Source organism: Leuciscus leuciscus (genome assembly GCF_965113295.1).
Source record: "Leuciscus leuciscus genome assembly, chromosome: 17".
Taxonomy (NCBI): domain Eukaryota; kingdom Metazoa; phylum Chordata; class Actinopteri; order Cypriniformes; family Leuciscidae; genus Leuciscus; species Leuciscus leuciscus.
This window is the reverse complement of record NC_138741.1, coordinates 29,129,080-29,156,716: the sequence shown is the minus strand read 5'-3', so window position 1 is coordinate 29,156,716 and position 27,637 is coordinate 29,129,080. Positions and strand designations below refer to the sequence as shown.

The 27,637-nt window shown below is 37.2% G+C and overlaps 1 protein-coding gene and 1 long non-coding RNA gene across 2 annotated transcripts in view; one reads left to right on the top strand and one right to left on the bottom strand.

Annotated features, from left to right (window-relative positions):
• Positions 1-3,229: 3,229 nt before the first annotated feature.
• Positions 3,230-24,995, bottom strand: xkr6a (XK, Kell blood group complex subunit-related family, member 6a). Its single transcript, XM_082143498.1, has 3 exons — positions 24,402-24,995; positions 8,280-8,476; positions 3,230-5,188 (listed from the first exon to the last, which is right to left on the bottom strand). Exons 1-3 carry the CDS (start codon positions 24,980-24,982, stop codon positions 4,221-4,223), a joined length of 1,746 nt encoding a protein of 581 aa, XP_081999624.1. The 5' UTR covers positions 24,983-24,995; the 3' UTR covers positions 3,230-4,220.
• LOC309479530 overlaps positions 5,077-27,637 on the top strand; it is a 130,667-nt gene continuing 108,106 nt past the window's right edge. The window contains exons 1-2 of the long non-coding RNA XR_014199273.1: positions 5,077-6,172; positions 6,218-7,437. This is a non-coding gene — a long non-coding RNA (uncharacterized lncRNA). The remainder of the gene's footprint in view (positions 6,173-6,217; positions 7,438-27,637) is intronic.

Genomic DNA, 27,637 nt, shown 5'->3' with positions numbered 1-27,637 from the left:
CTTGATAAGAAATCTAAAACATGAATATCTGCACCAGAATACACCTGAGCCACACGTTGATGTGAGGAAAGGGCTAGCAGCAACCAGGGAGGAAGCCGAGTCTAGAGAAGCAGCGTAAAAAAGAGCTATCAGCAATCCAATGACAACTTTAGGGGAAAAAGCACGCCAATTAGTGATTATTCTCAAGCTCTTTTTCCAACCTGGCAAGAACCCTTTTCACCTGCTGGATGCACCTGTATGGCATCTGGTTGTTGGGATCAAAGCAGGCACAATGGAGTCAAGGACATAAGTGATCTCCTGTGCATGTATGTGGTGCACCGAGCCAGCGCTGCTTTAGGTTTGCTCTTATTTGGAAACTGAGAATTGCAATGGATTAGTGTGAAAAAAAAGCAAGTGCCATGACATTGGAGACAATTTACAGTTGCACAAAGTAATTTTTTTGTGTGTGTTTATGTTTCACAGGCCAATGCAGCCAAAAAACAGATGCTGATCTACTATAATACAATAGGAGTTGTCAAAAGTATATAGTCGATACTGAAATTTAAAAAATGTGACGAATCCAGCATTTCTACCAGAAAGACTCGGGAGGCAAAATAGCGTAACAAAGCATACATTTATTAACAGCCCAGCAGCAAGCAAGTATTTATTAAGTTCTTTGGCGTAGGCCCCGTCCGTAGCTCGCAATCCGAGGGTAACGGAATCTGCATTTCCTGCCTGAAGGCAAAGGTATGGACAGGGACCATCCTGGAGGTGGTGGGGAGGATGGAGGTAATTGATGGCGTCAGCATCTGCGAACTAAAACATGTGTAAGTACCGATCTTTTATACTACAAGTATTAGAACACGATTGGTTAGATGTGAAGGTAATAAGTGACGTAACGATTGAGTCTTCCTGGCAGAACTTATGCAAAAGCTTTCATTTCTTTCTTGCATTTTGAGCGCTGTTGAGCGGATTCTTAAACACCTCTGATTGGCCATTGTGTTGACGTGCTCAACATGTCATTGTTGATCATTGTAGCCAATCACAGACATCTATGTTGAGCGCATGAACACAATAGCCAATCAGAGGTGTTTAAGGAACTGTTCAACAGCGCTCAAAATGCAAGAGGGAAATGCTGGTATCGTCACATTTTTAAATTTCAGTATCGGTACTTTTTGACAACTCTATAATACAATATATATTTTTTGTAATTTAAATGCTGCATTGACAAAAACATAATCGTCAAAATGTAAGTCATTTTGAAAATACATCTTGGTGCCTTCTAAGATAATAGCTGCGTCCAAATTCAGAGACTGCATCATTTGAAGTCTGCATTCGAAGGCTGAATCACAGCACGGCGAAAGCTGTCCTAATTCGAAGGCTCCTTTGAATTCGACCTACAAACCATTTCACAAGTGAAAATTAGATTTTTTGAGTATTGTTGGGTTTCAACTTACTCAAATATCTAACTATATAAATGTAAAAAAAAAAAAAAAAATTTAAACGGTTTAAATGTTGACATATCAATATGTGATTTTGTAAATAGTTTATACTCTTTATTATGTACATAAATGGACCAAGGTGAGCAATTTGATTTCAGATAGTTGAATATAACTTTCAAAACTTGTATTCCTTCGAAGGATGCAGCCTCTGAATTGGGACACAGCTAATGTATTTTTTTGGTAAAATTCAACAAATTCAAAGGCGCCATTTGATGCACTGCAACTGCAACGCATAAGCTCAGTGAAAACATCCATTCAAGACAGCAAATGCTGATTGTAAATATACTTAAAATTAATTCAATAACAAAATGCATTGGTTAAAAAAGTTCAGACTCATTAAAAATTTACTATTTTACCTAATATTTGTGAGAGCTACATATTATGGTAGCTTGTTTCCACCACAGAATAAAAATGAATTAATTGCGACTTTTTATCTCACAATTCTGACTTTTTTTCTCACAATTGCAAGATGTAAACTCGTAAACTCGCAATTCTGACTTTATTACACACAATCGCGACTTTATACCACGTAATATGACTCTATATCACGCAATTCTGACTTTATATCTCGCAATTCTGAGAAATAAAGTCAGAATTGCAAGATGTAAAAACTCGCAATTGTGAGATAAAAACTCGCAGTTATCTTTTAAAATGTTTTATTCTGTGGTGAAAACAAGCTTCCATAATTACAACATGTAACAATGTCAAGATCTAGTGAAATCAATTGACATCCCATGCATTTTGCAACAGAAGCACTGTTTCTTTGCATCATTTTAAGCAGTTTATTTATTTAGGGGTAAAAGGTTTCAGCAAAAAAAAAAAAAAGAACTTAGTGCAACTTTAATAATTCGACATTTCTGTTTTCACATGACAAAAAAAATATATATATATAGCACCAAAAAATAAACTGCATGCTTAGTTATTAAGAAATAAATGCTTCTCTACAAGCACCAATCAGCAAGGAGGATGACCGTGACAGGCGGCTGGGTGCACCAATAGCAGACAGAGATTGTTACAGTAGAGGATGTGATTTGGCTTTGTTTCGCGCTGCGGGCAGCAGCAAGCCCTGTGTGTTGAGGCAATTATTATCCTCTTCTCAGACAACTGCAAAATCCTCTTATGGTGAGACTCTGCCACGGTTACTTGTGTAAATACACTCAGGTATATTCAGGCAAAGATAACTTCAAATGCCATTAGCTTAGCATCTTTTTGCACCTTAGAATAAAATAAATGTTAAAAAACTGTCAATTAAGTCATTACACATAGGAAAAATATGTGTGCCAGGGTTCCTCAGAGAACCACAGCCACATTTCTGCACCTCACAAGTTTATTACTTGGAATTTTAGATGACGACACTAGACAAACAGATGAGAGCAGTAACCGTATACACTATGCAGTCTAAATGCTAGAAAAGAGGTTGAAATAATGGAGAGGACCGTTCATACAACGCCACCTTGTCGAGGGTTTTCTGTGCTTATTTCTGCTGAGATAAAACAGAAGGAACATGGGCTACGTTCACACCGCAGCTGAATCTAGGCCAAATCTGATTTTTGAACAGTGCCAACCAATCGAATATATACATATTGTATAATTAAAAATTACAGAATAAATTACAAATAAATACATATAAATGTTAATATAATTAATTAATTAGAATAAATAAATAAATTATATTTCAACTCAAACTTTTCTTTTAAAATAATATTTATTTAAAATAAATATTATAAAATTAAAAAAAAAAAAAGGAAAAAAAGAAAAAAAGAGCTTGAGCTGATTTTGGATTTTGGTTTGCAGTGAGAACATAGCCAGGAAGCAAAAACATCCCAATAACCAAGAACAAATATTTTAAAACTCACCAATGCAATGTGCTACTCGCTGTACAGAACTGTTCCTTTGAAACCACGAGTTATGTGCTTTAATTATTATTTTAAACTCCCACTAAACTATACAGATCTAACATGATTCTCAGTGCAAGGTTCATATTAATCATATTGTGCAAAGGGTTAAATGGATCTGAACTGTGCTATACAGAGTCAATGAGGTATTTCTTTAATAGCCAAAAATAAAGACACTTTAACAAGCTAAATACAGATTTTAAGGCAAACAGACAATGAATGCCACTCGGATTTTGTCTGACAGGAAGTAGATTCTTGCCTGCAGAGATCAGTCTAAAGAGGCATGTGCTCTAAAGAGAGTCTAAAGAGACTGCACTAGAGGTCGCCAAACCGCTCATCTGTAGTTTGCTAGTAGGCGACTTTCTGTTGCATTGTCGATGCAAATCACTGTCAAGAGGAAAATTCTAAGTTATAGCAGGTGCTTTCTGTATATAAACATCAACTTGAGTATTCTGATCAATGTAAGTGTGAAAATAAGCTCTGAAATATCAGATAAGCTAGTATAGATTGATAAAAGTTGTTAAAAACACAAGGCGGTGTTGATGTGGTCAACCGATCTCCATTTTTCCAATGTAATGGTTTCCGCTGGCTGTAAACACCATGACGCATAAATATATATCCCTTCATGGGGACACAGATATTGTAAAAAAGAGACAGTATATACATATAAAATATATACACATCTTCAGGAGGCTATTCGCGTAAAAGAAAAAGTGCAATGCTTGATGCTTACACTTGCAGTTCCTCTTTTACACACATTTATATAATTTATACGGAAACCAAAATGGCATGCATTTTGAGAAATGTGGCAGATCTGAAACTAAATGGAGGGGAGAGCCAGCCATCACAGGGACGACTCGTACTGCAGGAGCTCGTACAGCAGCGGCCCGTCCCTGTACCTGATCCCGACGGTCGCGGGCGTGATGAACTGCAGGATGTTTATCGTCCTTCTCAAGCGCCTGTCCACGAAGTGCGCGTCCCAGGCCGGGTAGCGTTTCCTGGGCATGTCGATCTTGATCAGAGGTCCCTCCGGCCTGTAACGGCCCAAGGGAGTGGTGGGCTCGGGCGAGCGCACCTGAAACACGGGCAGGCAGGTGTCTGCTGTGGTATCATCCCGTTGGCCAAAGGCCCCCGTGGAAGCCCGAGTGGGAGTGGGTTGGGACGCTCGCGGACCAGGAGTGGGTGCCATGGGCTCGGCCTCCGGGGGTAACGGAAGTCCCCAAAGAAGATCAGCACAACAGGAGCTAGCTAGCACCCTTATTTTAGGTCCCATCGGATGAAGGAACCCATAGTAGATGCCCATGAAAACCACCCCTGAGGCGAAGGTTAGGTAAACTCCGCAGAGCACCGGCACTGCATAGGAGTCAGTGCTGACTGGGTCTCGGTAGGCATACCACAGGCAAGTAAGCACCGTATTTTCGGCAAGCACCACAAAGTAGTAGATCACCATGCGGTACCGGGTTCGGCCCTCCTTCACGTTGAACCAGCAGAAGATGTAGACGATGCCCACCACCATGTTGAAGAGCACCTCTTCCCATTTGGACATGCAAAAATCAGTGCCTCCGTGCACGATCCAGAACGCCATGGCGCACCAGTGCACAACCACGAAGATGCCGAAGTAGATGTGGAAGATGGAAGCGAAGAGGGCGAAGGAGAGCACCCGAGAGGTTATTGTGAAAAGCCTCCAGAAGATGTGGATCAGCGCGCCCCTGTAGCTCATGCTCTTTTTGTCATCTCTGGAATCGCGCAAGAGCTTGTGGTAAGAAGCCAGGACCCAGGCCAGCGAGAGCAGTGAGGCCACGGAGGAGACACCTGTGAGGTATTCATGACGAGAGACGTTCTTCAGGACTTAACCAGATTGCTTTGTAAAAAGGTGGCAAGAGCAATATGATAAGTCGGTCATGCCTCACAGTTTCCAGGTTCAAACACTCTATTAGATCCCAAAAGCAGACAACGCCAAGGATTTTCACACTGCATTTAACCCCAGATTATCATCATTCTGAATCTCACTTTTAGAGGACTGTTTCACACCTGTAATTTAGAAGTGGGTTTTGCACCGATTTTACGCAGGGTTATGAAACCAGAACAGGGGTAGCTCTGCTTTTACGCAGGGTTTGGAATGATCAAAGGTTAACAAGTCAAAAGAGTGAAGAGCACTAAAAGGTGCTAAAATACTGTCACGGTTTGCTGTAAAACTACCCACAAATCATGATCCTTAACTTTAGCTCCAAACCGAAATCTCAGCTGGCTCAGCTGACAGCGATTAATCTTTTCTGAATCATTTAATAAATGTGTGAATGGGACACAGTGAGCCCGGAGACTGTATTGTACACTTAGGTTTTAGAAAAATTTGCTTAAAGGTGTGCTATACATAGAGAATTCAAACTTGACGGAGTAGAGGCTTGGACCCGGAAACATCTTTACAAGCCATTTCAAATCATACCTTACATGCAATGAGCATAAAGCATGGCCTTTAGTGACTTATTGCTTTAATAACGTACATTTTAAAATCACAAACATCACAGAAACATGTAGAATGTTTACTGGAAAGGTTTAGGAGACATATTGCAGATGGACTCTCAAAGTGACATCTTTTACCTAAAACACACATTGAATAGAGTGCTGCAGGGATGACGTAATTTGTGTAGGCCAACCCATAAATTGACATCACCTTGGTTCCCTCAGCAAAAAGTTAAGTAGTGTTTGTTCCATTGGCTTTTGGACACTGGCATAAAATAAGCTCTGTGACCAACAAAAGTTTATGATTCTTAGACCGTGTCCTAACTACACGGTGTAGTTAGGACACGGTCTAAGAATCATAAACTTTTGTTGGTCACAGAGCTTATTTAGTTAGGATAAAACGTATCTTTTCCATGTTAATCAGAGTTTTAGAAACATTTTCAAATTGTCTGCGATGTCACGGCTGGAACAATAAACACAAAATTGTGGCAATGATAATCTCAGGTACTGTTTAATTGCTTTATTTAATGTTAAAAGCATTTAGTGCTCCCAGCTTTGTAGCTGTAAAAGCAACAATGGATAATTCACCTCAGATCTTGCAATTAAACAAATGGAAACAAGAACGTTCAAACTGTGAACAAACAAGTGTATTCTTTGACAAAGACTGTTTTAGTAACTCAGTAGCCTATGTATTTCTAATAATGTTTAAATGGTGTAATATTTGTGAATTTGATTATGTAGCCTACTTATCCATTTTTTTGCGAGTGCTGTCAAGACCACTTTCTTGCCGCGAGACTCCGCCCACACGCTGTTCTGATTGGCTGTGGGTTTTGATTGATTTTGGCGCATCTCGCAGTCGTGTCGCGTCTAGTGTGGACAGACAAATTATTTGTCGCTGGAATCTTATTGCATCGCGTCTGGTTAGGACACGGTGTTACACATTTTGTTCATCAAGATAAATGAACACAACTTATGAATATTGAAGCCTACACAAAATCAGCATAAGAAAAAAAGCTTGAGAGTTAATTTTTAAATTTGTAAAAAAATCTAATAAATCACTGACGAAAATGAAAGGGATAATAAAAAAAAAACAGTTTTTAATAACAAAAACTATGACAAAAACCTATTGACATTTTCGTCAACAAATAAAAATAAGATGAAAACCTTAGGGAAGAGATTTGGGAAGAGATCCAGTCAGAACTGAATTGACGTCCTGCGCGTTAGATGAGCACATTTGAATTGTAACGTGCTGATCTACCCGGAGGGACATAAGCTGGCATACACTTGCAGCATAAAACGTTCAAACAAGTAATTGTCTGGGAGAAAGAGAAGACATCTGGACAAACACAGAAAGCCGCCTCTCAGACGTCAACGCACGAGTACTGAATTGAGTTCTCTTTCATGTCTTTCCACGCTTGAACGGACAAATACACACAAAATTATGTAAAAATGTCTGTTTTGGCGAGGATTCACATAAATACAGTCGAGTTATGTCTTAAGTGAACGCAAACAGTTGGGAGAATATGGGATGTGTGTCAGTGTATTGGATCTGTAGCCTGGTAATACCAAACTCTGCTACTTCGCTTTGCTTCGTAGACAGAGTCTGAAAGGGCATAATTGAAAAGCATTTTCTTTCTGGCGGGGGGGCGCTTGTCTGAAGTTTAAAATCATTGGTTACCCATAAGCCAATCACATAACGTCTGGTTATGACGTGTGTTATACGCTGGCTCAGCCGCATCGAACTTCCACTGTAAACACATGTATGATGCGAAAACAAAACCATCGAGCGAAATACCGGAGTGAACATGGCTGTGAACGACTTTTGCAGATTATGTGAAGTAAATCTACGCATCCACGGTACAATCAGCGTCTACGTCACGGCTCTCAGCCTGCCCTCTGTTCGTTGATTGGCCGGCTGTTTTGAGGCCGGAGGAAAACTGGGAGATAGGTCGCTATCTCAGACTGAGTACAGAAGCGAACTGAAATTGAGCGGAAGTACGAAGTCTGACGTAGTCAGGCTATTGGATCCGTGCATTCGGCCTTAAAATGACAAGGGTTTAATAACCTGCTGCTGTCCGTCAATAATCAAACAACAAAAGAAAAAGAGAAAATCACTCAATGTTCTTGACTGTTCAAGAAATGTCTTTTAAATGTTCAAAACTTTAAAAGCTTTAATAAGGATTAATTTACATTTAATGTATACAAATAAATATGTCCGCTTGAAAGAATGAAGAATGTTTCCCATTCAAAAAGACCTTTGACTTTGGGATGATGGAACCGGAAGTGCAAAAATGCCAACTCATTTCAAAATCTCAGGACTCAATCCTGCAGCACTCTATAGATGTCTAGGTGACTTACAGGGATCTATTTAGCTAGCATTTATGGTGCATCCTGAAAGTTTAGCTGATTTAACTAACTCCACTAATGAATGGTTCACACTCACACTGCAGTGTCTCGGCCTGGTTCTTCTGGATCATTATACAGAGTTGTAGCACCAGTTGGGGGGCACTCTCCAAAAACGTCTCCAGCAGTCGGAGCATGTTGACGTCAGCATACTCGTACATCATCGCCCAGTAGAAGCGCCGCCTGTGTTCCTTCTGTCGCCGACTCTGGATGCCCAGGTACAGCGTGCGGATATACCTGTTCAGAAGATCATAAACATTACTACAAAAAAATATATACTGAACCTGCCTGAATATACTGAACTGAATATACCTACTGAATATATAAAACCCAGCACTATTATTTGCTTAATGAATTGGTATCTCATCTGAAATGTTCCCATGACTCTTTTCTATGAGACGCATAGCTAATGAACATGCATCTCTGAACAAAATGTTCTTGTAAATGAATTTGTTTTATTTCAATGTCATGATCCCATGTTACACAGAAATCCCAGGGATACATAATGCATAGAACAATCTGATACCAATAAACAGCCTAATTTGCACACAATTCAATTCACAATCACAATTCACAATCTAATCTGACTTCTGACCTGTAATGCTGCCTGAATCATAATCATACACTGTTCGTTCATTGGCCAGAGGAGAACTGGCCCCCGACTGAGCCTGGGTTCTCCCAAGGTTTTTTTCTCCATTCTGTCACCTGATGGACTTTTGGTTCCTTGCCACTGTTGCCTTTTTCGCCTTTTTTCACCTTTGTTGCCATTGGCTTTTGGCTTGCTTAGTTGGGGACATTCAATTTAACATTTAATTTAATATTCAACTATAATATTGATCTGCCTGCACTGACACCATTATATGTGAACTGAACTGAGCTGGACGATGACATCACGGTTTTCTCCAGAACGGCTATATATATAAATGAACTAAATTAATAACTTTTTTACAACAAAATGAAACATCACTGAACTTAATTAAGCTGTACTGTGACAATATTTTCTTCTGGAAACAAACTTTGTTGCATTTTCCTGTTATCTCTGTAAAGCTGCTTTGAAACAATCTGTGTTGTAAAAAGCATTATATAAATAAATGTGATTTGACTTGACAATTGTAAACACTCCCAAAAGTTCCACTGTCACAATGCAGTAATACCCACACAAATATCTTCACTATATATACCATGTGGGTGAGATCGTACATCCTGATATGTATGAAAAATAAAAAATATAAGTATTCCAATTACGTTTGGTATATTGGTATAAATTGGTATATATTTGCTATAAGTACTTTTCCAATTGAAAATATTCCAAAAGCACAACTATAAAATAACATTTATAACATTTTCTTTTTTTAAGTTATAACTAATGTTTGCTGTATATTAGTGAAAATGAAAACATTAAATACAATTACAAAATGTAAAAAACTTTTTTTTAAATACAGTTTTGTCATGACAACTCTCTGAGTGTTTTGCATGGTAATGGATATGACAATGTTGATATGTTTGGTCTTGGCGGAATAGATCTGCTATGATGGGACTTGCTACTGCCAATACATACACGACACACTGGCTGTGAGCAAGTAAGGCATGCTGCTGCTGTACAATATAGCGTACATGAATTAGCCATAGCAGATCTATACCCAAGTATTTGAAGGTTGAGCAGCGAACTCATTGGCTATTGATACAGCAGGAACCAATCAGCTGTGCCCTATAGATAATGATGTGATTACGAGCAGGTTGAGTTAGGACCTATTAACCTGCGTCATCTAGAGTTTCATGACAGAACTTTTTTGGCGAATTGTATTAAAATCAGTTAGGGTCCATTTGACTCGCAAACATCATAATAATTATTACTTTTAATAGTAATAAAATTCATAGATAACAACAAGTGAGATTTAATTGATATTTTGACAACTGAACTTGGATCAAGTCACATTATTGTACATTAGGTTAGCATTTAATTTAGGTTAATGTCCAATAAATCTGCATTATATGTGGTGCTGCACCCAATAACAAGCTATTTAGCATCTATGTATCCAATTGTGCACTGGGTATGAGAAAAGAAGAGCATCATTATCTGACTTCCCATCAATGCATTTCACGATGGATGGATGGATGGATGGATGGATGGATGGATGGATGGATGGATGGATGGATGGATGGATGGATGGATGGATGGATGGATGGATGGATGGATGGATGGATGGATGGATGGATGGATGGATGGATGGATGGATGGATGGATGGATGGATGGATGGATGGATGGATGGATGGATGGATGGATGGATGGATGGATGGATGGATGGATGGATGGATGGATGGATGGATGGAAATAGGCCATAAACAACTTTGGAAACCCATTAATTTCAAAAAGATGTGCAATAAATTGTAGCCTATCATTTTCACAGGCTGCCTGAGGCACGGCAACTCTGAGGACGTGAGCGTGAATTATTTATGTCTATAAAATGAGCTCGAGCACATGGCAGCAGGAGTTTCCCATCAAGGGCAGACTTATTACATCAGTGTTTCTCAAACCTGTTTCTGGAGGACCCCCAGAGCGGCACTCCTTTTTTGCACACCCAATGAAATATAGAAATACAATCACATTGTGGCAAAATATGGTTGAGTGTATGGAATAAGTGTTATTTTAGTACCATTGAGATGCTACTATTATAGTTCGTTTTAATATTTTGAATTAGTTTTTATTTTCCATTTTAATTTAATTTTTTTGTCATTTTTAAATAGGTCTATAAAGCCTTTATTAATTTTTATTTAAGTGTTTGTTTTAGTTATTTTAGTACATCAAGTTAAACTAAATGAATAGAAGAAATGTTGCTTTGCACAGTTGCAAATAAAATAAAAACAATTAATTTAATCTTTTTCATTTTTAATTGAATTTCAATCAACATTTATTTGATTTCAAGGGGAAAAAATGGTTTTATATTTATGTAACCATAAAAGCCTTGCAGCGCTTACATAACTCCGTGGAAAGCTGTGAACAGACAAGCGGCGTGAGATATCACAGTATATCACATTCATATTTCACAGTTTACATTAACACAGCATCCATTTACAGTCAGTGTAGGATGTTTCTGCGATATAATGATTAATGGCCGATATTGACTGTATGCAAACACACATGGACAACCCTCTTTATGTTGATATATAACCAGTGGAAGCTGCACTGCCTGAACCGGGATATTCTGTGCCATCCAGTAGGCTTCATAGTGTCAGACAGAGTCATATCTCAAATCTCTCTAATAGTAACGCAGGAAGTCACTCAGTGAGCGGCCTTTATTTGCTTTATGTTTCCAGATGAATGAGTCAATGTACGCAGCTGTGCCACAGATATCGACCCGGATGGGATGGGAATGGGTGCGGGTTACAGTAATGTTCGGTTTCATGTCACCCAAGCTGTTTCCCTTGTTAATCAATACTGCCTTAAAAGCATGGAGTGCATGCACAAAAATCCCCCAGAATAAAGCTGATAAATTTAGCCACACAAATTCATAAGATGTACTGTGACATACAATTAAATGTTTAAGTAACACCGGGATTTCAAAAGACAGACAAAGTCATTTTAACTAAAATGTATACAATATATTCAGCTGTATATGACATGTGTTCTGCATTTTTTTATTTTTTTTATTAAGAAGTCTCTTCTGCTCACCAAGGCTTAATTTATTTGATCAAAAATGCAGTGAAAACAGTAATATTGAAAAATATTATTTCAATTCAAAATAACCGTTTTCTATTTTAATATGTTTTAAAATGTAATTTATTCCTGTGATGCAAAGCTGGATTTTCAGCATCATTACTCCAGTCTTCAGTGTCACATGATCCTTCAGAAATCATTCTAATATGATGATTTGATGCTCAAAAAACATTTGCTTTCTTTTAATCAAAGAATCATGAAAAAAAATTAACAGCATTTATTTGGAATAGTCTTTCCTGTCATAATTTATCAATTTGGTGCATCTTCACTGAATAAAAGTTGAGAAAAATGTCTTTCAAAAAAAAAAATCTCACTGACCCCAAGCTCAAGATGGAGTCATCATGAAAAAAGAAACACTAGAATAAACACAGCAACAGCTCTAGAATGGAGAGAGAATACAGATGTTCCATATTCATGCAACCTTCCACTGCATCGATCTACAATCTCTCAGACGCCATGATACGGGCAACAAAACTATGAATGAAAATAAACACGTTGGCACAATCTTTTCCAGAATAGAATTAGAACTGAAATAGAGTTACAGATGTGTGAAATCTCGGATGAAAGATGCTCACACGAGTTTTCCAGCAAAATCCTTCCTTGAAAAAAAGGATTTCATAACACCCGACAAACATATAGAGAGAGACAATGGGAAAATGACAGGGAACATTACGCATGCGTCTGTTAAGTCTATAGAAAACTAAAAAAGAGAATTTATACTCATTTAGTCTCACTTCGCAGCACTTCCAGAGTCCATTTTTTAAAGTAAGCTGTTAGAAGCGGTGAAACATGATGTCCCTCTAATAATACGGAAACAGATGGAAAGAGAAAAGGGAAATACAGAGGAGTGTATAGACAGAGAGGTAGACTTACAATCATCTGGGCCCGTTCCAGAAGCCTCTTTCTGTCTCTCTTGCCCTCCGCTATGTGTGCGAGTAAACCTCCCTGTCCCAAACCAAACTGCTTCTGTCTAGATCATCAGTCCATCAGGGAAACTAAAGCAAAACAAACAGAACAAAATGGAGTCATGAAATGAGAATGGGGTGAGGGGTAGAACACACAACAACCAGACTGCAACAGAATCATGGGATCGAGCAGACATCAAATGAAAATGGGTAAAATGACTCCAAAGATAAAAAGGCATAAATTAGAAACTTGTAAAGCTGAAGGACAGACGTGCTGTACGGAAAAATAACTGAAATCTGAACCTGAATACTAAGCCTTAGGCTGTTCTGTTTCTTATGAACAACTAGCACACCTGAAGGTAAATATATGCATGCATGTATGCATATATTCATCATAAAACTAAATGTGAATAGTTTGATATGATGATACAATGGCTATAGAGCTCCACAGGAGTAAATCAACATCATGAAAATAACCCGGGCTCTGAAAGTGAAAAAATGCAACATAGGCCCTTATGCATTTTTGCAAAACTCCACAAAAACATGCCTATAAATAAAATTCACTGCAGTTTCCAGCTGAAATGAACACTAGTGGCAGTAAAACACCAACAGTGTTTATTCATTTTCACATAATTTATGATTACAGGGGTAGATTATTGATTTATAAAGACTCAAGAGATCAAAGACTTGTAGAAGCAAGCTATAAAGACACAGACATTTCATTTCCAAACTACCGCAATACATACAACATTGCCAGATTCAAATGTGTTTTAGATAAAACTGAACATGCTTTTAGCTCCATTAATTGGACATTTCGCAAGAACCAACATAATATAATTTTGCAGAAATGTCGCCACAGGCATGTTTTTCCAATGAGTCTGGAAGGCAAACAATGTGCTGAACTCTATTCAAATTACTTATGCTATACGATATCACATAAAATATGACAGTCAATCATTAATCACAACACAGACCCATTTAGGGTGATATGAGATATGAGACTGTACATAACAAAAAAAATAAGAAATTACATGATATTATATGATATATTATAATTGATATAATTGATATGATAAAAAAGAACTCCGCTAAAAGCAAATATTGCAAGCAGAAAAAAAATCATGATGTAAAAATCCCACTGAGGGTGACAAATCTATCTGAATGTAAAATGCACACACAAAAATGCCCCTGCAAATGGATTATCATCTAGGTCTACAGAGTTGTACAAATATTGCATAAAATATCAGCTGGAAAAACACTGAATACAAAGAAGATATTTGAAAACCGTAAATACATTCAAATTCATGGTGACAGATTCCAGTAGAGACTTGCATAATTCAACACAGGGACCAGCAAATTATTTATCAAATATATTCCAGCAGAGCATTTATTGAGTTATGATATGTCATACATTATTTAAAGGCACTTTTGTGTTGGATATTTATTTCATCTGTCTTCTAGTATGTCACAGTCAAAATTTAAAAAAGAGGAAAGTAACATTTCAATTATGTATGCCGACAAACAACAGAGAGTTTTCCCACATACGGAGACGAGTGTGTGCTGTAATTGTCAGCGGAAAAAAAACACACCTTCATGCTCCTTTTTCTTACACTCGGGTGCATCCCAGAAAATGCAAAAACTACAGGAATGCAACTTACAGTTTGACTCGGCACATTAAAACTGGGATGCATACAAGAAAGTATTTCAACAATGAAGCTGTTTTCAACCCAGAACATTTCTTTAAAGTCACCATAAAACAATATTGATTGAGGGTGTAACGATACCCTCATTTCACGATTCGATACATATCACGATACTGAACTCACGATACGATATTATCGCGATATTCCAAGACATATGGTAAAAGGTTAACAAAAAAATTACTGTTGATTAAAATTAATAGGCTTGGACTTGATGCTGTAACCCAATGCGCAAGACAATGGTGACACCAGAATAAAAATATTGATGATTCTGAAGCTGAAATAATTATTTTAGACGAATATGCTTGCACTCTGTCACTGACTAGATATAGTTCAAATAATGTAGGCCATTTTTTACTTGTAACATAAGACAACTGGCATTATCAGGACCCACAAATATTCCCCCATTGCATTATTATTCATTATATTCAACATTATATAGTAGTTTAATGTAGTACTGACACTAAAACTATATACTATTCTACATAATACATATTGTCACTATCCAAGATACATATTGATGCATTTTTCTATTGCGATATATTGTGACATGATATATTGTTACACCCCTAATACTGACATTTCTTCTCTTTTTTTTTCTTTTTTTTTTTTTGTATGGAATATTGCCACATTTATTATACATGATTTATCCTTTCACATTTTTTTATTCATGTGCCATCAATCTTAAATCAAAACAACTTCCCCTCCCTCTTGCAGCAACATCTTTTTTCTTCTCTGATGACATGTATACTGGCGTGAGGGCGGGGCAACCTGTCACTCACATGAGATCCACCAATAGCAAACCACAACCATCCAATCAATTCCCGATGGAAAAAAATCAAGTCCTGCCCTACATTTTTTTCTTGTTCGAGAAGCTGTTTCACAGATTTCAAGCCGACTTTAAGATATTAATCTTAGTTGTTGCAATAAACTGTCTGGAAATTTTTGAAAGAAGAACATTTTCACGGTTGCTCCTCCATTTGACCCCTAGATGAAGATTTCAGGTGCTATTTCTAGCAAGTACATCATGACTAAGAGAAAGATCCTGCTGAGACACTGTAAACTTTCTCTCTCAGCCGTTACTGAAACTCCCGCAGGGAGGATAGATTCAGTTCACAGCCTTTATGCTTTTACCCTGAAACTTTCACAGATTGTGCCTGCAATCAATAATTGAACACAACTTTAACACTGAGTCAGAATCTTTTATGAGGAAATAGTCGGGGTTAACTCCATAAAAGCTTTAACACCTGAACAGATATTGAACACTTAGCACTACAATCTGTGAAAACAGACTTTAGACTGCTTTTTTTGTGTGTGTGTGCAATTGTCTCTAAACATCTATTAAGGGCCACAATCATAAAAACATAAAAAAGATTAGGTAAAGTGGATGGACACAAAGCAGTTTGATGTATTATGAAAACCGACAGTAAATTTCAGAGCATATTAACACATTAAAGTCTCAATATAATCAAAAACAGCCTGTTTAATTCCAACAGTTTACACACAAAAACCTCAAATTATCATTTTTTAAAAAATGCATTATTATGTGACTGCTTTAAAAAGGGCAAACAGCCTCACTATATCATTCTCAATGTAAAGTACTTTCTGTCTAGCTTATGTCAATCCCTGAAAGTTATTCACTATCCAGCAAATCCCATTTTAAATTTTAGTCACAGCTGCAGAATGAATTCAAAAATCATAATCCTTATTAACAGTGATAAATGCAAAGGCTGCAAACTATAGCAGCGGATCTTCACTGAAAGTCAAATAAATCTAATTCCCCAAATACAAGAAACAACAGTTAAGGCTAATGTGTAGTCAGTTATCTGAAAGGTTAAACGGATCCTGGAGGATTATATGGCTAAGTAGAGGTAAGAGCTACTCAGGTTTAGAAGATAAATACATTATTAAATAAGAAATATCCCTGTACATATTGACCAGTTCACAGTGAATTAATTCCTGCTGCATGATACAACTGTCTGCTGAATAAGAACATAATCAGATAATAGACTCAAATAAACATCAAGATTTTAACTTATTTAGGTAAATATGGTTTACTTGTTGCCAGGGTTATTATTGTTAACTAAAACTAAATACCAAATCATAAAATAAACATTTTTGTTGCTTGTAAAAAACAAACCAAAAAAAACATTATGAGTAATAAAATTAAATATAAAAAACCTTGAAGGGTTAGTTCACCCCAAAATGAAAATTCTGTCATTAATTACATTAATTATGTCGTTCCAAATCCGTTCACAAATTAAGATCTTTTTTTTTATTTTAATTTTTTTATGAAAACGGAGAGATTTCTGTCTCTCCATTGACAGCTGCGCAACTGACACTTTGACTTCGAAACGTTCATAAACTGAAGCTAAACCTTACTTGCTTGACGTGCGAGAACAAACCTCATTGGTTCTTGCAGAAGCACAAATATGCTGCGTAACACCAGAATGAACCTCACAAGCTCAAACATGCAGCGTAACACCAGAATGAACCTCATTGGTTCTTGCAGAAGCTCAAACATGCAGCGTAACACCAGAATGAACCTCACAAGCTCAAACATGCAGCGTAACACCAGAATGAACCTCATTGGTTCTTGCAGAAGCTCAAACATGCAGCGTAACACCAGAATGAACCACATTGGTTCTTGCACGTCAAGCGAACATGTTTACCACAACTGATGTGTGAGTTGATGAGTGTTTATTTGTGAATTAAAGACTTAATTAAATCACATAAAGCAATCTAGTCTCTTTAGAAAATTTGGACTAAACCACTCAATACAAATAGATTAGTTTTACGATCTCTTTATGATGTTTTTGAAGAGTCAAAGTGGTAGTTGTGTAGCTGTCAATGGAGGGACAGAGATCTCTCAGATTTCAGATTAAAAATATTTTCATTTGTGTTTCGAAGTATGTAATAACATAATTTTCATTTTTGGGTGAACTAACCAATTAAACGTATTTTATTTCAGCTAGTTACCAAGGCAACATTAGTCTAAGTAAAACTGAAATAAAAATGAACAAAAACTATACAGACATAAAAAAAAAATGTGACTATAAAAAATTTCAACAAAATGAAAAAAAAAGATTTTTTTTTTTTTATAAAACCAAAAAAAATATATATTTATAAAAAATAACACCTAAATCAAACTATTAATAAAAAACTATAATAGTATGCCAATAATAATATACAATACAAATGGTTACTTCATATTAAAAAACTCCTCTTCTTTGGATTTCACCTCTGCTCTAGCTTTCTTAATAAGATATGTAAAATCGAAGAAAAAGTGAAAAAATGCCCTTAGACCTCAGAGGGTTAATAAACCTGACATTGTACACTACACTATATTGTGAATATTGCTTGCATCAGTGATGAGTTGCTTATGTTCCTCTATTGTAAGTTATTGTGGATAAAAGTGTCTGCTAAATGCATGAATGTAAATGTAAACTGGGATAGGGCAAGGAAAACATTACACGCATCAACTAAAATTGAGCAATGCAATTTTCCATTTGGGACTGATATTGGAGAGTTCAAGTCATTCTACAGATAGAGCTCAAGCTAAATAAATCAACTGCATAAACAAGGTTAGGTTTGCAAGAGTGGGTGGAGGCTTGAGAGAAGGATTCGCGTCCCAGGAGCCGCTCGTGCTGCGGTTAAGTGGAGGCAGTAAAAGCCCTGTAACGGGCCGATGAAAGGTGTGAGCTCTGGGTTACTGAAAGTGCACTGAACAGATAGAGGAGAATTCAGGTCAGTGTGTCAATGCCAACATCTACAGCCACACCAACTGCTGGTCTGGTCTGTGCTGCGCTTTAGAGATCATGCTTGCATAACAGGCCCGCGTGAACCCAGAGCTCACTGTTTTCATAAGGATGTTGCCCAGCGGCTTTAATAACAGATGCTTGAATGCAAATTAGATTTTTGCATTTTCTTAATAAGTCAATTTCAGGTTGCTAGGTGGTTTCTTACACTGCATTCACACGGGGTGTCGGCATCTGGAGCTTGGTGCTGAGTCTGCTGACGTGACCATCATAGTGAGAACATCCAATCACATTACTTTCCGATGTTGCATGAACGCAATTGGCTTGCGTACGCGCTAGGGTATTTGCATAAGGCGATCAGGTGTGCGTTTCCCAAAAGCATTGTTAGCCAACTATGCTCTCAAGTTCTGTTGTTATCAGCAGACTTCAACGAGTCAGTGTTTCCAGAAACCATAGTTCCAACGAACTTTCACAAACAACATCGCAAAGTTGTGTGTTTGGAACGACAGCTCTCGACCTGTGGTTAGAAGCATAGTTTATTGTTTGCATAACATGTGGACTCAATACATCCTTATCTTGAGCAAAATAAGCAAGCTGACATTCAGTAGAATATGTATCTTTTATTTGGAATGCATACAAATGTAATTTATGTTGTTTAGTTTTAGTTTGTTTGAAGAGTGCACATGTGCGAACATGCTCTAGTACGAAAGAACGAGCCTGTGATTGAATCTGGAAATAAAGCAAGAAAAATTTGAATTAGTCCGCAGATGCCATGTCCGTAATTTATAGCAAAACATCTAGCATTAATGCGATCTCAAACAGATTCATTAAAAAAAGTTATTACACCACCACGTGTGTGACATCATTAACCAACGTGGTTGAACAATACATTTTCGACTATGGTTTCGGGGAATCAGTCATGACTAGCTAGTTGATTTCTTCATCGATGCATCGTACTATGGTAGTTAAGCACCGAGTTACGCCGTTGTACGGGAAACGCACCCCTGATTGGCTGACGCCTGCGTTGGTGCTTCAAAAGTTGAACATTTGAAAGTTGAAAAACTTCTGCCGCAAACAATGCCAGTGACGCAACAGAACCCACAATTCAGTACGGCAAAGCATAACGTCACCTTTCAAAGTAAGTGAGTCGCGTTAACGCTCAATAACAAGCCACATGATTTGAGGAAACATTCATGCCTGTCCAACAAAATCACACACTGCAAAAAATATATATATATTTTCTTACTCTGAATTTTTGTCTTTAGTGTATACGAAATTATCCGTATTCAAATTTATTCTTTTGATTGTCTTTTATTTCTTTATTTTATTAATTATTCCTTTTTATGAATCTTATTAATCTCTTCTTCATGCTTTCTAGTCATTGATAGCTATGTATTAATTTAATCATCATTAATAAATCGTTACATTCTTTATGTTGCGTTATTATTCTTTTACATGTTCTTGATTTCATTAATCATTTATTTATTTTCCACAATATGCTCTGATATGTTTGACTATTTCCAAATGTGAGATCTTTGGTGTCTCCTCTGTGCTGTAAGACCGAGTGGGTGTATTTTCCATCAGAATTGATAACATGATGTACCTGTTTCGTCTATCTTTTGTTCAATCCAACCGGTTACACCAACTATGACATAATAGATAGGCTAAGTCTGTTTGACCTTTTCCTATGAGACCAAAACACAGGAGGATGTAAGTTTCCTGCATATATATTTTTTGCTCTTATTTTCTTCTGCTTCTTCTCTTCTACCTCTCCTTTTATTCTGCAAATACATTACTTCAGATTTACTTAATTTGTTGTCTTTATAATTTGACTTTTTACTTAATAAATTTGTTATTCCTTATTTAAATTTTATTTCTGACATAATCATTGCTCGTCTGCCTGGATCTCACTGCATAAGTCTTGTTTTGTAGTACAATTATGTAAACATTCTTAAATTAAGACACATTAACTTGAGAAGCAAAAAGTCTTGTTTTGTGAAAAAAATTTTTTTTATTTTTTTTTATCAATGTACCAAGACAAAATATCTGCTAATGGGGTCAGATCAAATAAAATTAATTCAAAGGGAAAAAAAGATTATCTTCTTGTTTTAAGAAAAATGTTTACATATTTGTACTGGAAAACAAGATAAACATACCGAGTAAGAAAATCTTTTTTTGCAGTAAAGGACGATTTCTGGGTCGAAGTTCAATATTTAGGGTTACGGTTTGTTCAAATCACTAACACTATCACTAAGTTGTAATTAAAATAAAGATTAGTGGAGTATGTTTTACAAGAAAATAAGAATAAAACATTTTAAAATATAATTGCGACTTTTAATATCACAATTGCGAGTATACGGCGCGCAATTCTAAAGTCAGAAATGCGAGATATAAAGTTAGAATTGGGAAATATAAACTCGCAATTGAGTGTTATAAAGTCAGAATTGCGAGAAATAAACTTACAAATCAGACTTTTTTTTATAACACGCAATTGCAAGTTTATATCTCGCAATTCTGACATCTTTTCTCAGAATTGTGACATAAACTTAGCCTGGAAATCCAGACCTAAATCTGAAAGATTAATGGTCTGTTATCGACTAATGAAAATCAGCCAGCTCGAGGGGCGGCACCAAGCATGCATTTGAAAATCTCACTACACACAATTGGATAACACTACGACCAATCACAACAAGCCCCATACGCTTAGCTTCCAGCGGAGCTAACTGGTAGATTAGACTCCGGTCGGCAAAACAGCAAAAACGCCCTCCTTGCAAAGGAACGAGCGGCGTCTTCTGTTCCTCTTTTAGATACAAAGCCAAGTCTAACTCGATCATTGAAGCGGCCAAAGCCGTTTCAAACAACTGGTGTTCATCCATAGCCATCTTGCAATGTTTACTAATGACTTTGACGTCATCTCGCCTCTGGCCCGCCTATATCAGATAACCCGATGTTATTGTTGCAGCTCGGATACAAGGGCATATTTAATGAGCATCATTACGCGATGCCAGAGTAACTCGCTGAGCAAATTAAACTTGTGCTCTCGCGAGAACTCTGGATTTCCAGGGTAACATAAACTCGCGAGTTATAAAATCAAAGTCTAAGTAAAATATAGTCTAAGTCTAAGTTTATATCTCACAATTCTGACTTGATAACATGCAATTGCAACTTTATATCCTGCAATTCTGACTTTTTATCTCCCAATTGCGTGTTATAAGTCAGAATTGCGAGATATAAACATGCAATTCTGAGAAAAAAAGGCAGAATTGCGAGTTTATTTCTCGCAATCGGGAGTTTATATCTCACAATTCTGACTTTGTAACACGCATTTCTGACTTCATTACTCGCATTACCTTTTTTATTTTTTATTCTGTGGCGGAAACAAGCTTCCATAATCATGCCTTACAAAACAGCACCAATTAAATTCTCTATGAAAACACCAAAATATATTAGAAAAATGTCAGTCATTAATCACAAAACAGCCCCCTTCAGGGTGATGAAAGATTCATTACCATGACAGCATACTTATCCCTCATACATTTATCAAGAACAACTCTATGAAAACATCTACATTTATTTATTTTTTATAAAAGTCTTAGGTTGTCAATGGGGTCCAAAAAACCTCTTGGTAATTTGCTTGATCCTACAAGCCCAAATGTCACGGAATAACAACTGGACATGATCTGCATTTGTAAACTAAAAGCAAGGAAGGGCTGAAAGGTTTTCCATGCTGTGAGAACTCTGAGTCAAGCTGGGGTCTTACACTCTTAACACTGCAATCAGCCCTCATCAGTGTTAGATCTCTGCCAGGGGAAGCATATGTGCATCCAGAGAGTGTGAGCGGGCGCTGGCGGCGGGGAACACATTTTCTGCCTGCGCTTGCCAGCTTCTGGTCACCCCTGAGCTCGACAGATGATCTTAACCGGCGTGACAGTCAACTAATTGTCTTATTCAGGCCTGGAGACACTGACTGCCTTTCTGTCGCCCTGCTGAAGAAGCAAAGCATCAACAACAATCTCTTCTTCCCACTGGATACTCTCAGTAAACAGGTTACAGCGCTGTATGGAACTCATCACAGGCATTTAGAGATACTGAACATAACAGCATGAATTATTTGGAAATGCTGTAATCTGACAATTGGATTGTCTGGAAAATCAGTCTTTGTCTAATCCATTACCTACCTTAAAACTGAAATGAATACAAATATCGGTAACACTACCTTCAGGTTTAATTTGTCAAAATTAGTTAACAATGAGCAATACATTTGTTACTGTATTTACTCATCTTTGTTAATGTTAGTTAATAAAAAATATACAGCTGTTCATTGTTTGTTCATGTTAGTTCACAGTGCATTAGCTCATTTTTATTTTTATAATGTACTAGTAAATGTTGAAATTAACATTAACTAAGATTAATAAATGCTGTAGAAGTATTGTTCATTCTTATTTCATGATAACTAGTTAACTAATGTTATGAAATTTTATTGTAAAGTGTTACCGAAAAATTTTAAGAGAAGCAATGAGAATAAGTAAATATCTATGAAATTGCTATTTAAAATGAATGTACTGCTTTATGTGGATGGTTAAACCATAAAGTCTTCATTAAACAAACGGAAGCCTATATTTAGTATTAATAGTTATTATAATTATTAACATTGTGATACTTATTTAATGACAAATAAAGCACATTTACCCATCAAAATCCCCACAATAATTTAATTCTCATTATTTTATTCCAAGAAATAAAAATGTATCACTAAAATTGTAAAGTATTTATACATTTTGATAGTATAATTTTACTGTATTTACATTAATCTGATTGTACTTTAAAATGATCATAATTAGAGTAAGAAAAATTGGTAACACTTTATAATAAGGTCTTGTTTGTGAGCTTTAGTTACTGTAACATGAGCAATACATTTGTTACAGTATTTATTAATCTTTGTTAATTTTTGTTAAAAATGCAGTTGTCATTGTTCATGTTACTTCAGTGCATTAACTTATGTTAACAAAACACAACATTTGATTTAATAATGTATTTATATATATTGAAATTAACATTAACTAAGATCAATAGTTGCAGTACAAGTATTGCACATTTTTAGTTCATGCTAACTAATGTAGTTAACTAATGTTAATGAACCCTTATTGTAAAGTGTTACCAAAACATTTGAAGAGAAGTAGCCTAATGACAATGTGCGAGTAAATTGTGATAATTTTTTTGATATTTTACTTTTGTAAAAAAATAAAATAATAATAAGTATACAGTTGTTTTAAGAGAATAACAAATAACCAATATCCTTCGCTCCTCATGCTGTCTTGATAACATGTTAAAGTAATTCTCCATTTAAAAGCATCTGAATGCAAATCTGAGTGACGCCCAGCCTTGTTTCATGCTTCTCACAAACTCGAGAGTGAACAAACAGCCTCTGATGGATGAGACACATCAGTGTCTCCACATCAGGCTAATGCAAACCCCTCACCAGAACACACACGCTTCTCAATCAGCATAAAATGTGACCTTGGAACCTAAAATATTAACAACATCCTGAAGACAAGCCTGCTATACAAGCAGCATCCTACATGATCAAGCCCAAACGGGATGCAGCCGAAACAACCCAACCAGACCGAGGTTTGTTTTCCTCTAGCAGAGGTCATTCAAGTAAATTAATTACAAGCTCTATTGATTCCACACTCTCAAGCCCGAAGTGAGCCCGTCATTCTGCTGAAATGAACTGTTTGCCATCGTTACACAGATGGTTAGAGGACACAGAACCAGCAATAAAGCAAGAGAAAGAAAAACATTAGTGTTTCAACCGAGCACTGCCTCTGAGATGATGCTAAACGGCATCATCTGATGCATCTGCATGCAATAGCTCTGTTGATGTGTGTGTTCAGTGTGCATCATCTCTGGAGTGTGTGCACAGTGATGTGATGTCATGCACCAGTCAAAACAACCATCCTGTGCATCTGATCAAAACAAGCAGGTTATCCCCAGTATAAATCATCTCATATTCCTGGGTGTGTGCATCATCCTAAAAGCATTTCAATGGACTTTCTATCATCATCATCACGTCAGCATCTTACCTCCACACTTGTCCCATCTGAAGGATGTGCACACAGGCATGCCATATCCATATGGAGATCACACAGCACCTGTCCCTGCCGTAGATGCGCGAGCTGAGATCGGCCGTGGCTTTCCTGCTGAGCCCCTCCGCGGCCCCGAGCCCACCGCCCGTGCAGTCCTGGACGAACCACCTGAAGCTCAGAATCTGGACCAGCACCGACGGCACCAGCACGAAGAACAGGGTGAGCCCGAACCACAGATAGTCCCGTTTGGAGTAGTAGTCAATAGCCAGCCACAAGTCCGTCCCGACGTCCCAGAAGAAGACGAGCAGCGCGAGGACGATCCAGAGGCAGTCCAGCCACAGGCGCTCCTCCGGCGGCTGCTGATGCGTCGGCCGCTCGTGCTCTCCAGCGTCGCGTTCGCCCAGGAGCGTCTGCAGACACGCGCTCCTGCAGCCCCAGTAACACGACGAGGTGTTGCAGCAGTGGCAGATGTGTATGGCCGCGCTGTCCAGCCCATCGTCGTCGCCGAGCGCCTCGTCCAGGTTGTGCAGCTGCGCGAAACCGGTAACGACCCCCGCGCCATCGGATTTTGCTGCCATCTTGCTCTCTGAAACGCTTCATCCCAAACCCCCTCCTCCCGTGCTCCGTGACGCCACTTCCGTGATACCTGTGTGTGTGTGTGTGTGTGTGTGTGTGTGTGTGTGTGTGTGTGTGTGTGTGTGTGTGTGTGTGTGTGTGTGTGTGTGTGTGTGCTTTTTTTTTTCTATCCCGTTGGGAAATCAACTTGGATGCACACTGACTCATGGGGACTGGGGTCACTGTGGGGACCTATATTGAGGTCCCATGAGGAAACAAGCTTATAAATCATACAGAATTCGTTTTTTTTTTTGGAAAATGTAAAAATGCAGAAAGTTTTCTGTGATGGCTAGGTTTAGGGGTAGGGTTAGTGTAAGGGGAGAGAATATACAGTTTGTTCAGTATAAAAATCATTACGTCTATGGAGAGTCCCCACAAAGATAGCGAACCTGTGTGTGTGTGTGTGTGTGTTTGTGTGTGTGTGTGTGTGTGTGTGTGTGTGTGTGTGTGTGTGTGTGTGTGTGTGTGTGTGTGTGTGTGTGTGTGTGTGTGTGACAATACTGAATTGTCTATAGGACTCATTAATAAATTATCAGTTAAAGGTCTGGACGCATTGCTATTGCCACTTTCACATTTTGAAATTGTAGTTGGAAATATGTAGTCACGTAGTGACAAAAATACACTAGCCATTTATATGTAATAGTGACTTAATAATAGATAATGATTTTAAGACAATATCAAATACCAAATGTATAATGTTGCCATTTGTCACACTTAACATTTTGTGAATATTGCTCAAGGTGAGTTTATGTTTTGAATGTATGTACACAAACATTTATCTTATACTTACTAACTAACTAACTAATTAAATAAAACAATTTTTTTATCGATTTTATATATTAACTTTAAATACAATAAAATAATTGAAGTTTGTTTCCGCCATTATTGTCCAGGAAAAGCCATACAGTTTATTTGTCACAATAAATATTTCTCAAGGTGGGTTTATGTATTTATTTATTATTAAATAATAATAATAATAATGTTCATTTAACATGTTGACCTTTTATGTCAATGGAAACATTCCATTAAACTGCCTGTTATTGGGTTTTCAGCTAAATTTAAACAGTAAAACAAGTATGAAACACAAAGCAATCATTTAATGTTTATTTTCATCTTAAGACAGATCCTGTTATACATATTTTGCACAGCATATTGTAGAGTTCCTGTGCATTTGTATTGATACAGTATTTAAAGGGATAGTTCACCCAAAAATAAAAATGCTGTTATAATTTACTCACCCTCAAGTTGTTTCAAACCTGTATATATTTCTTTCTTCTGTTGAACACAAAAAAATATATATTTTGAAGAATGTTGGGAATGGACCCCATTGACTTCCATAGTATTTTTTTTTAATAGAAATCAATGGAGCCCATTAGCTGTTTGGTTACCCATATTCTTCAAAAATATCTTCTTTTGTGTTCAGCAAAAGAAATAAATTCATACAGGTTTGGAACAATTTTTGGGTGGATATCACTTTAAACCAGTTGATAGGTTAAACACTGATAGCAGCCTCCTTGAACACAATCCGTGAGCTCCATAAAATCCACTGCAGTTGCTTTCAGCATGGGGAATTTCCTAGATTAGCACAGCACATGCAAAACCCTCTGCCACAGGAATATGACAAAAGCCCCCATCTTTAGTTCCTTCCCAATGGAGAGAGTCCAAATCTTCAAACAGACACTGCGCCGCATCTGACAGAGATACTGGGCGGCTTAACCGCTCTTCTCTAATTAAACTGTCATGATAACACGAGAGGAGTAGATGTGGAAAACTCATTTTCAGTAACAGGAAGAAATACCAAAACGTGTGATGCATGACTATAGTCCTGTTAATGAATTATTAAACCACAAAAGAAAAGAAAATATTAACAGTACAAATGTTTATTTGTAGTCAACAATATAACCATTTAAATCTTGAAATGTTGTGGTGAAAATTTTTTTTAATAAATGTTAAATACATTTCGAATAAAAAGACTAAACTGGCATTATGTTCCAATCACGATAATAATACCGATTTAAAAAGAGATTCGGTTCCAGTTCATTCATCACATTGGAAATGGAAGGTCAAGTCAAGAGCATTGGATTGTTGTCAAAATGTTGCTTCACAAAGGAATAAATGCAAATGTACAACAGAAAATAGTTTGTGAAAGAATGAGAAATAGTAATACAACACAATTCAGTTTTGAGAGAACTAGTTTAGACGAGAAATGATTCTAGTGTCCAGCGTTCTGCCTGACTGCAAAAGCAAAACCCATTCAAACAGAATATGACTTGAAAGAACTGCATATGTTTCAGCAGAGTGATATAATTCTCTGCAGTGGCTTTGAACCAAACAGAAAAGCTACTAAACGCAAAAGCACAAGGGCATGAAATTTTTATGAAAGCTAATGTTGTGACTGTAGGGGCAGTGAATACTACAAGTGAGATAATTGCCTACAGATCCCTTGAGTTCTGGCATGCTTTCATGTGCTGCTATAAGCAGACCATAAATATATATATTTCTTGCATGACTACTGCACACAAATGCTCGACACACCATTGAAGACATTTGACCTCTGCTAAGACTGACACATGTCAATATAAGGCTGGAAACACTGATTCTTGGATGCAATCGGATCG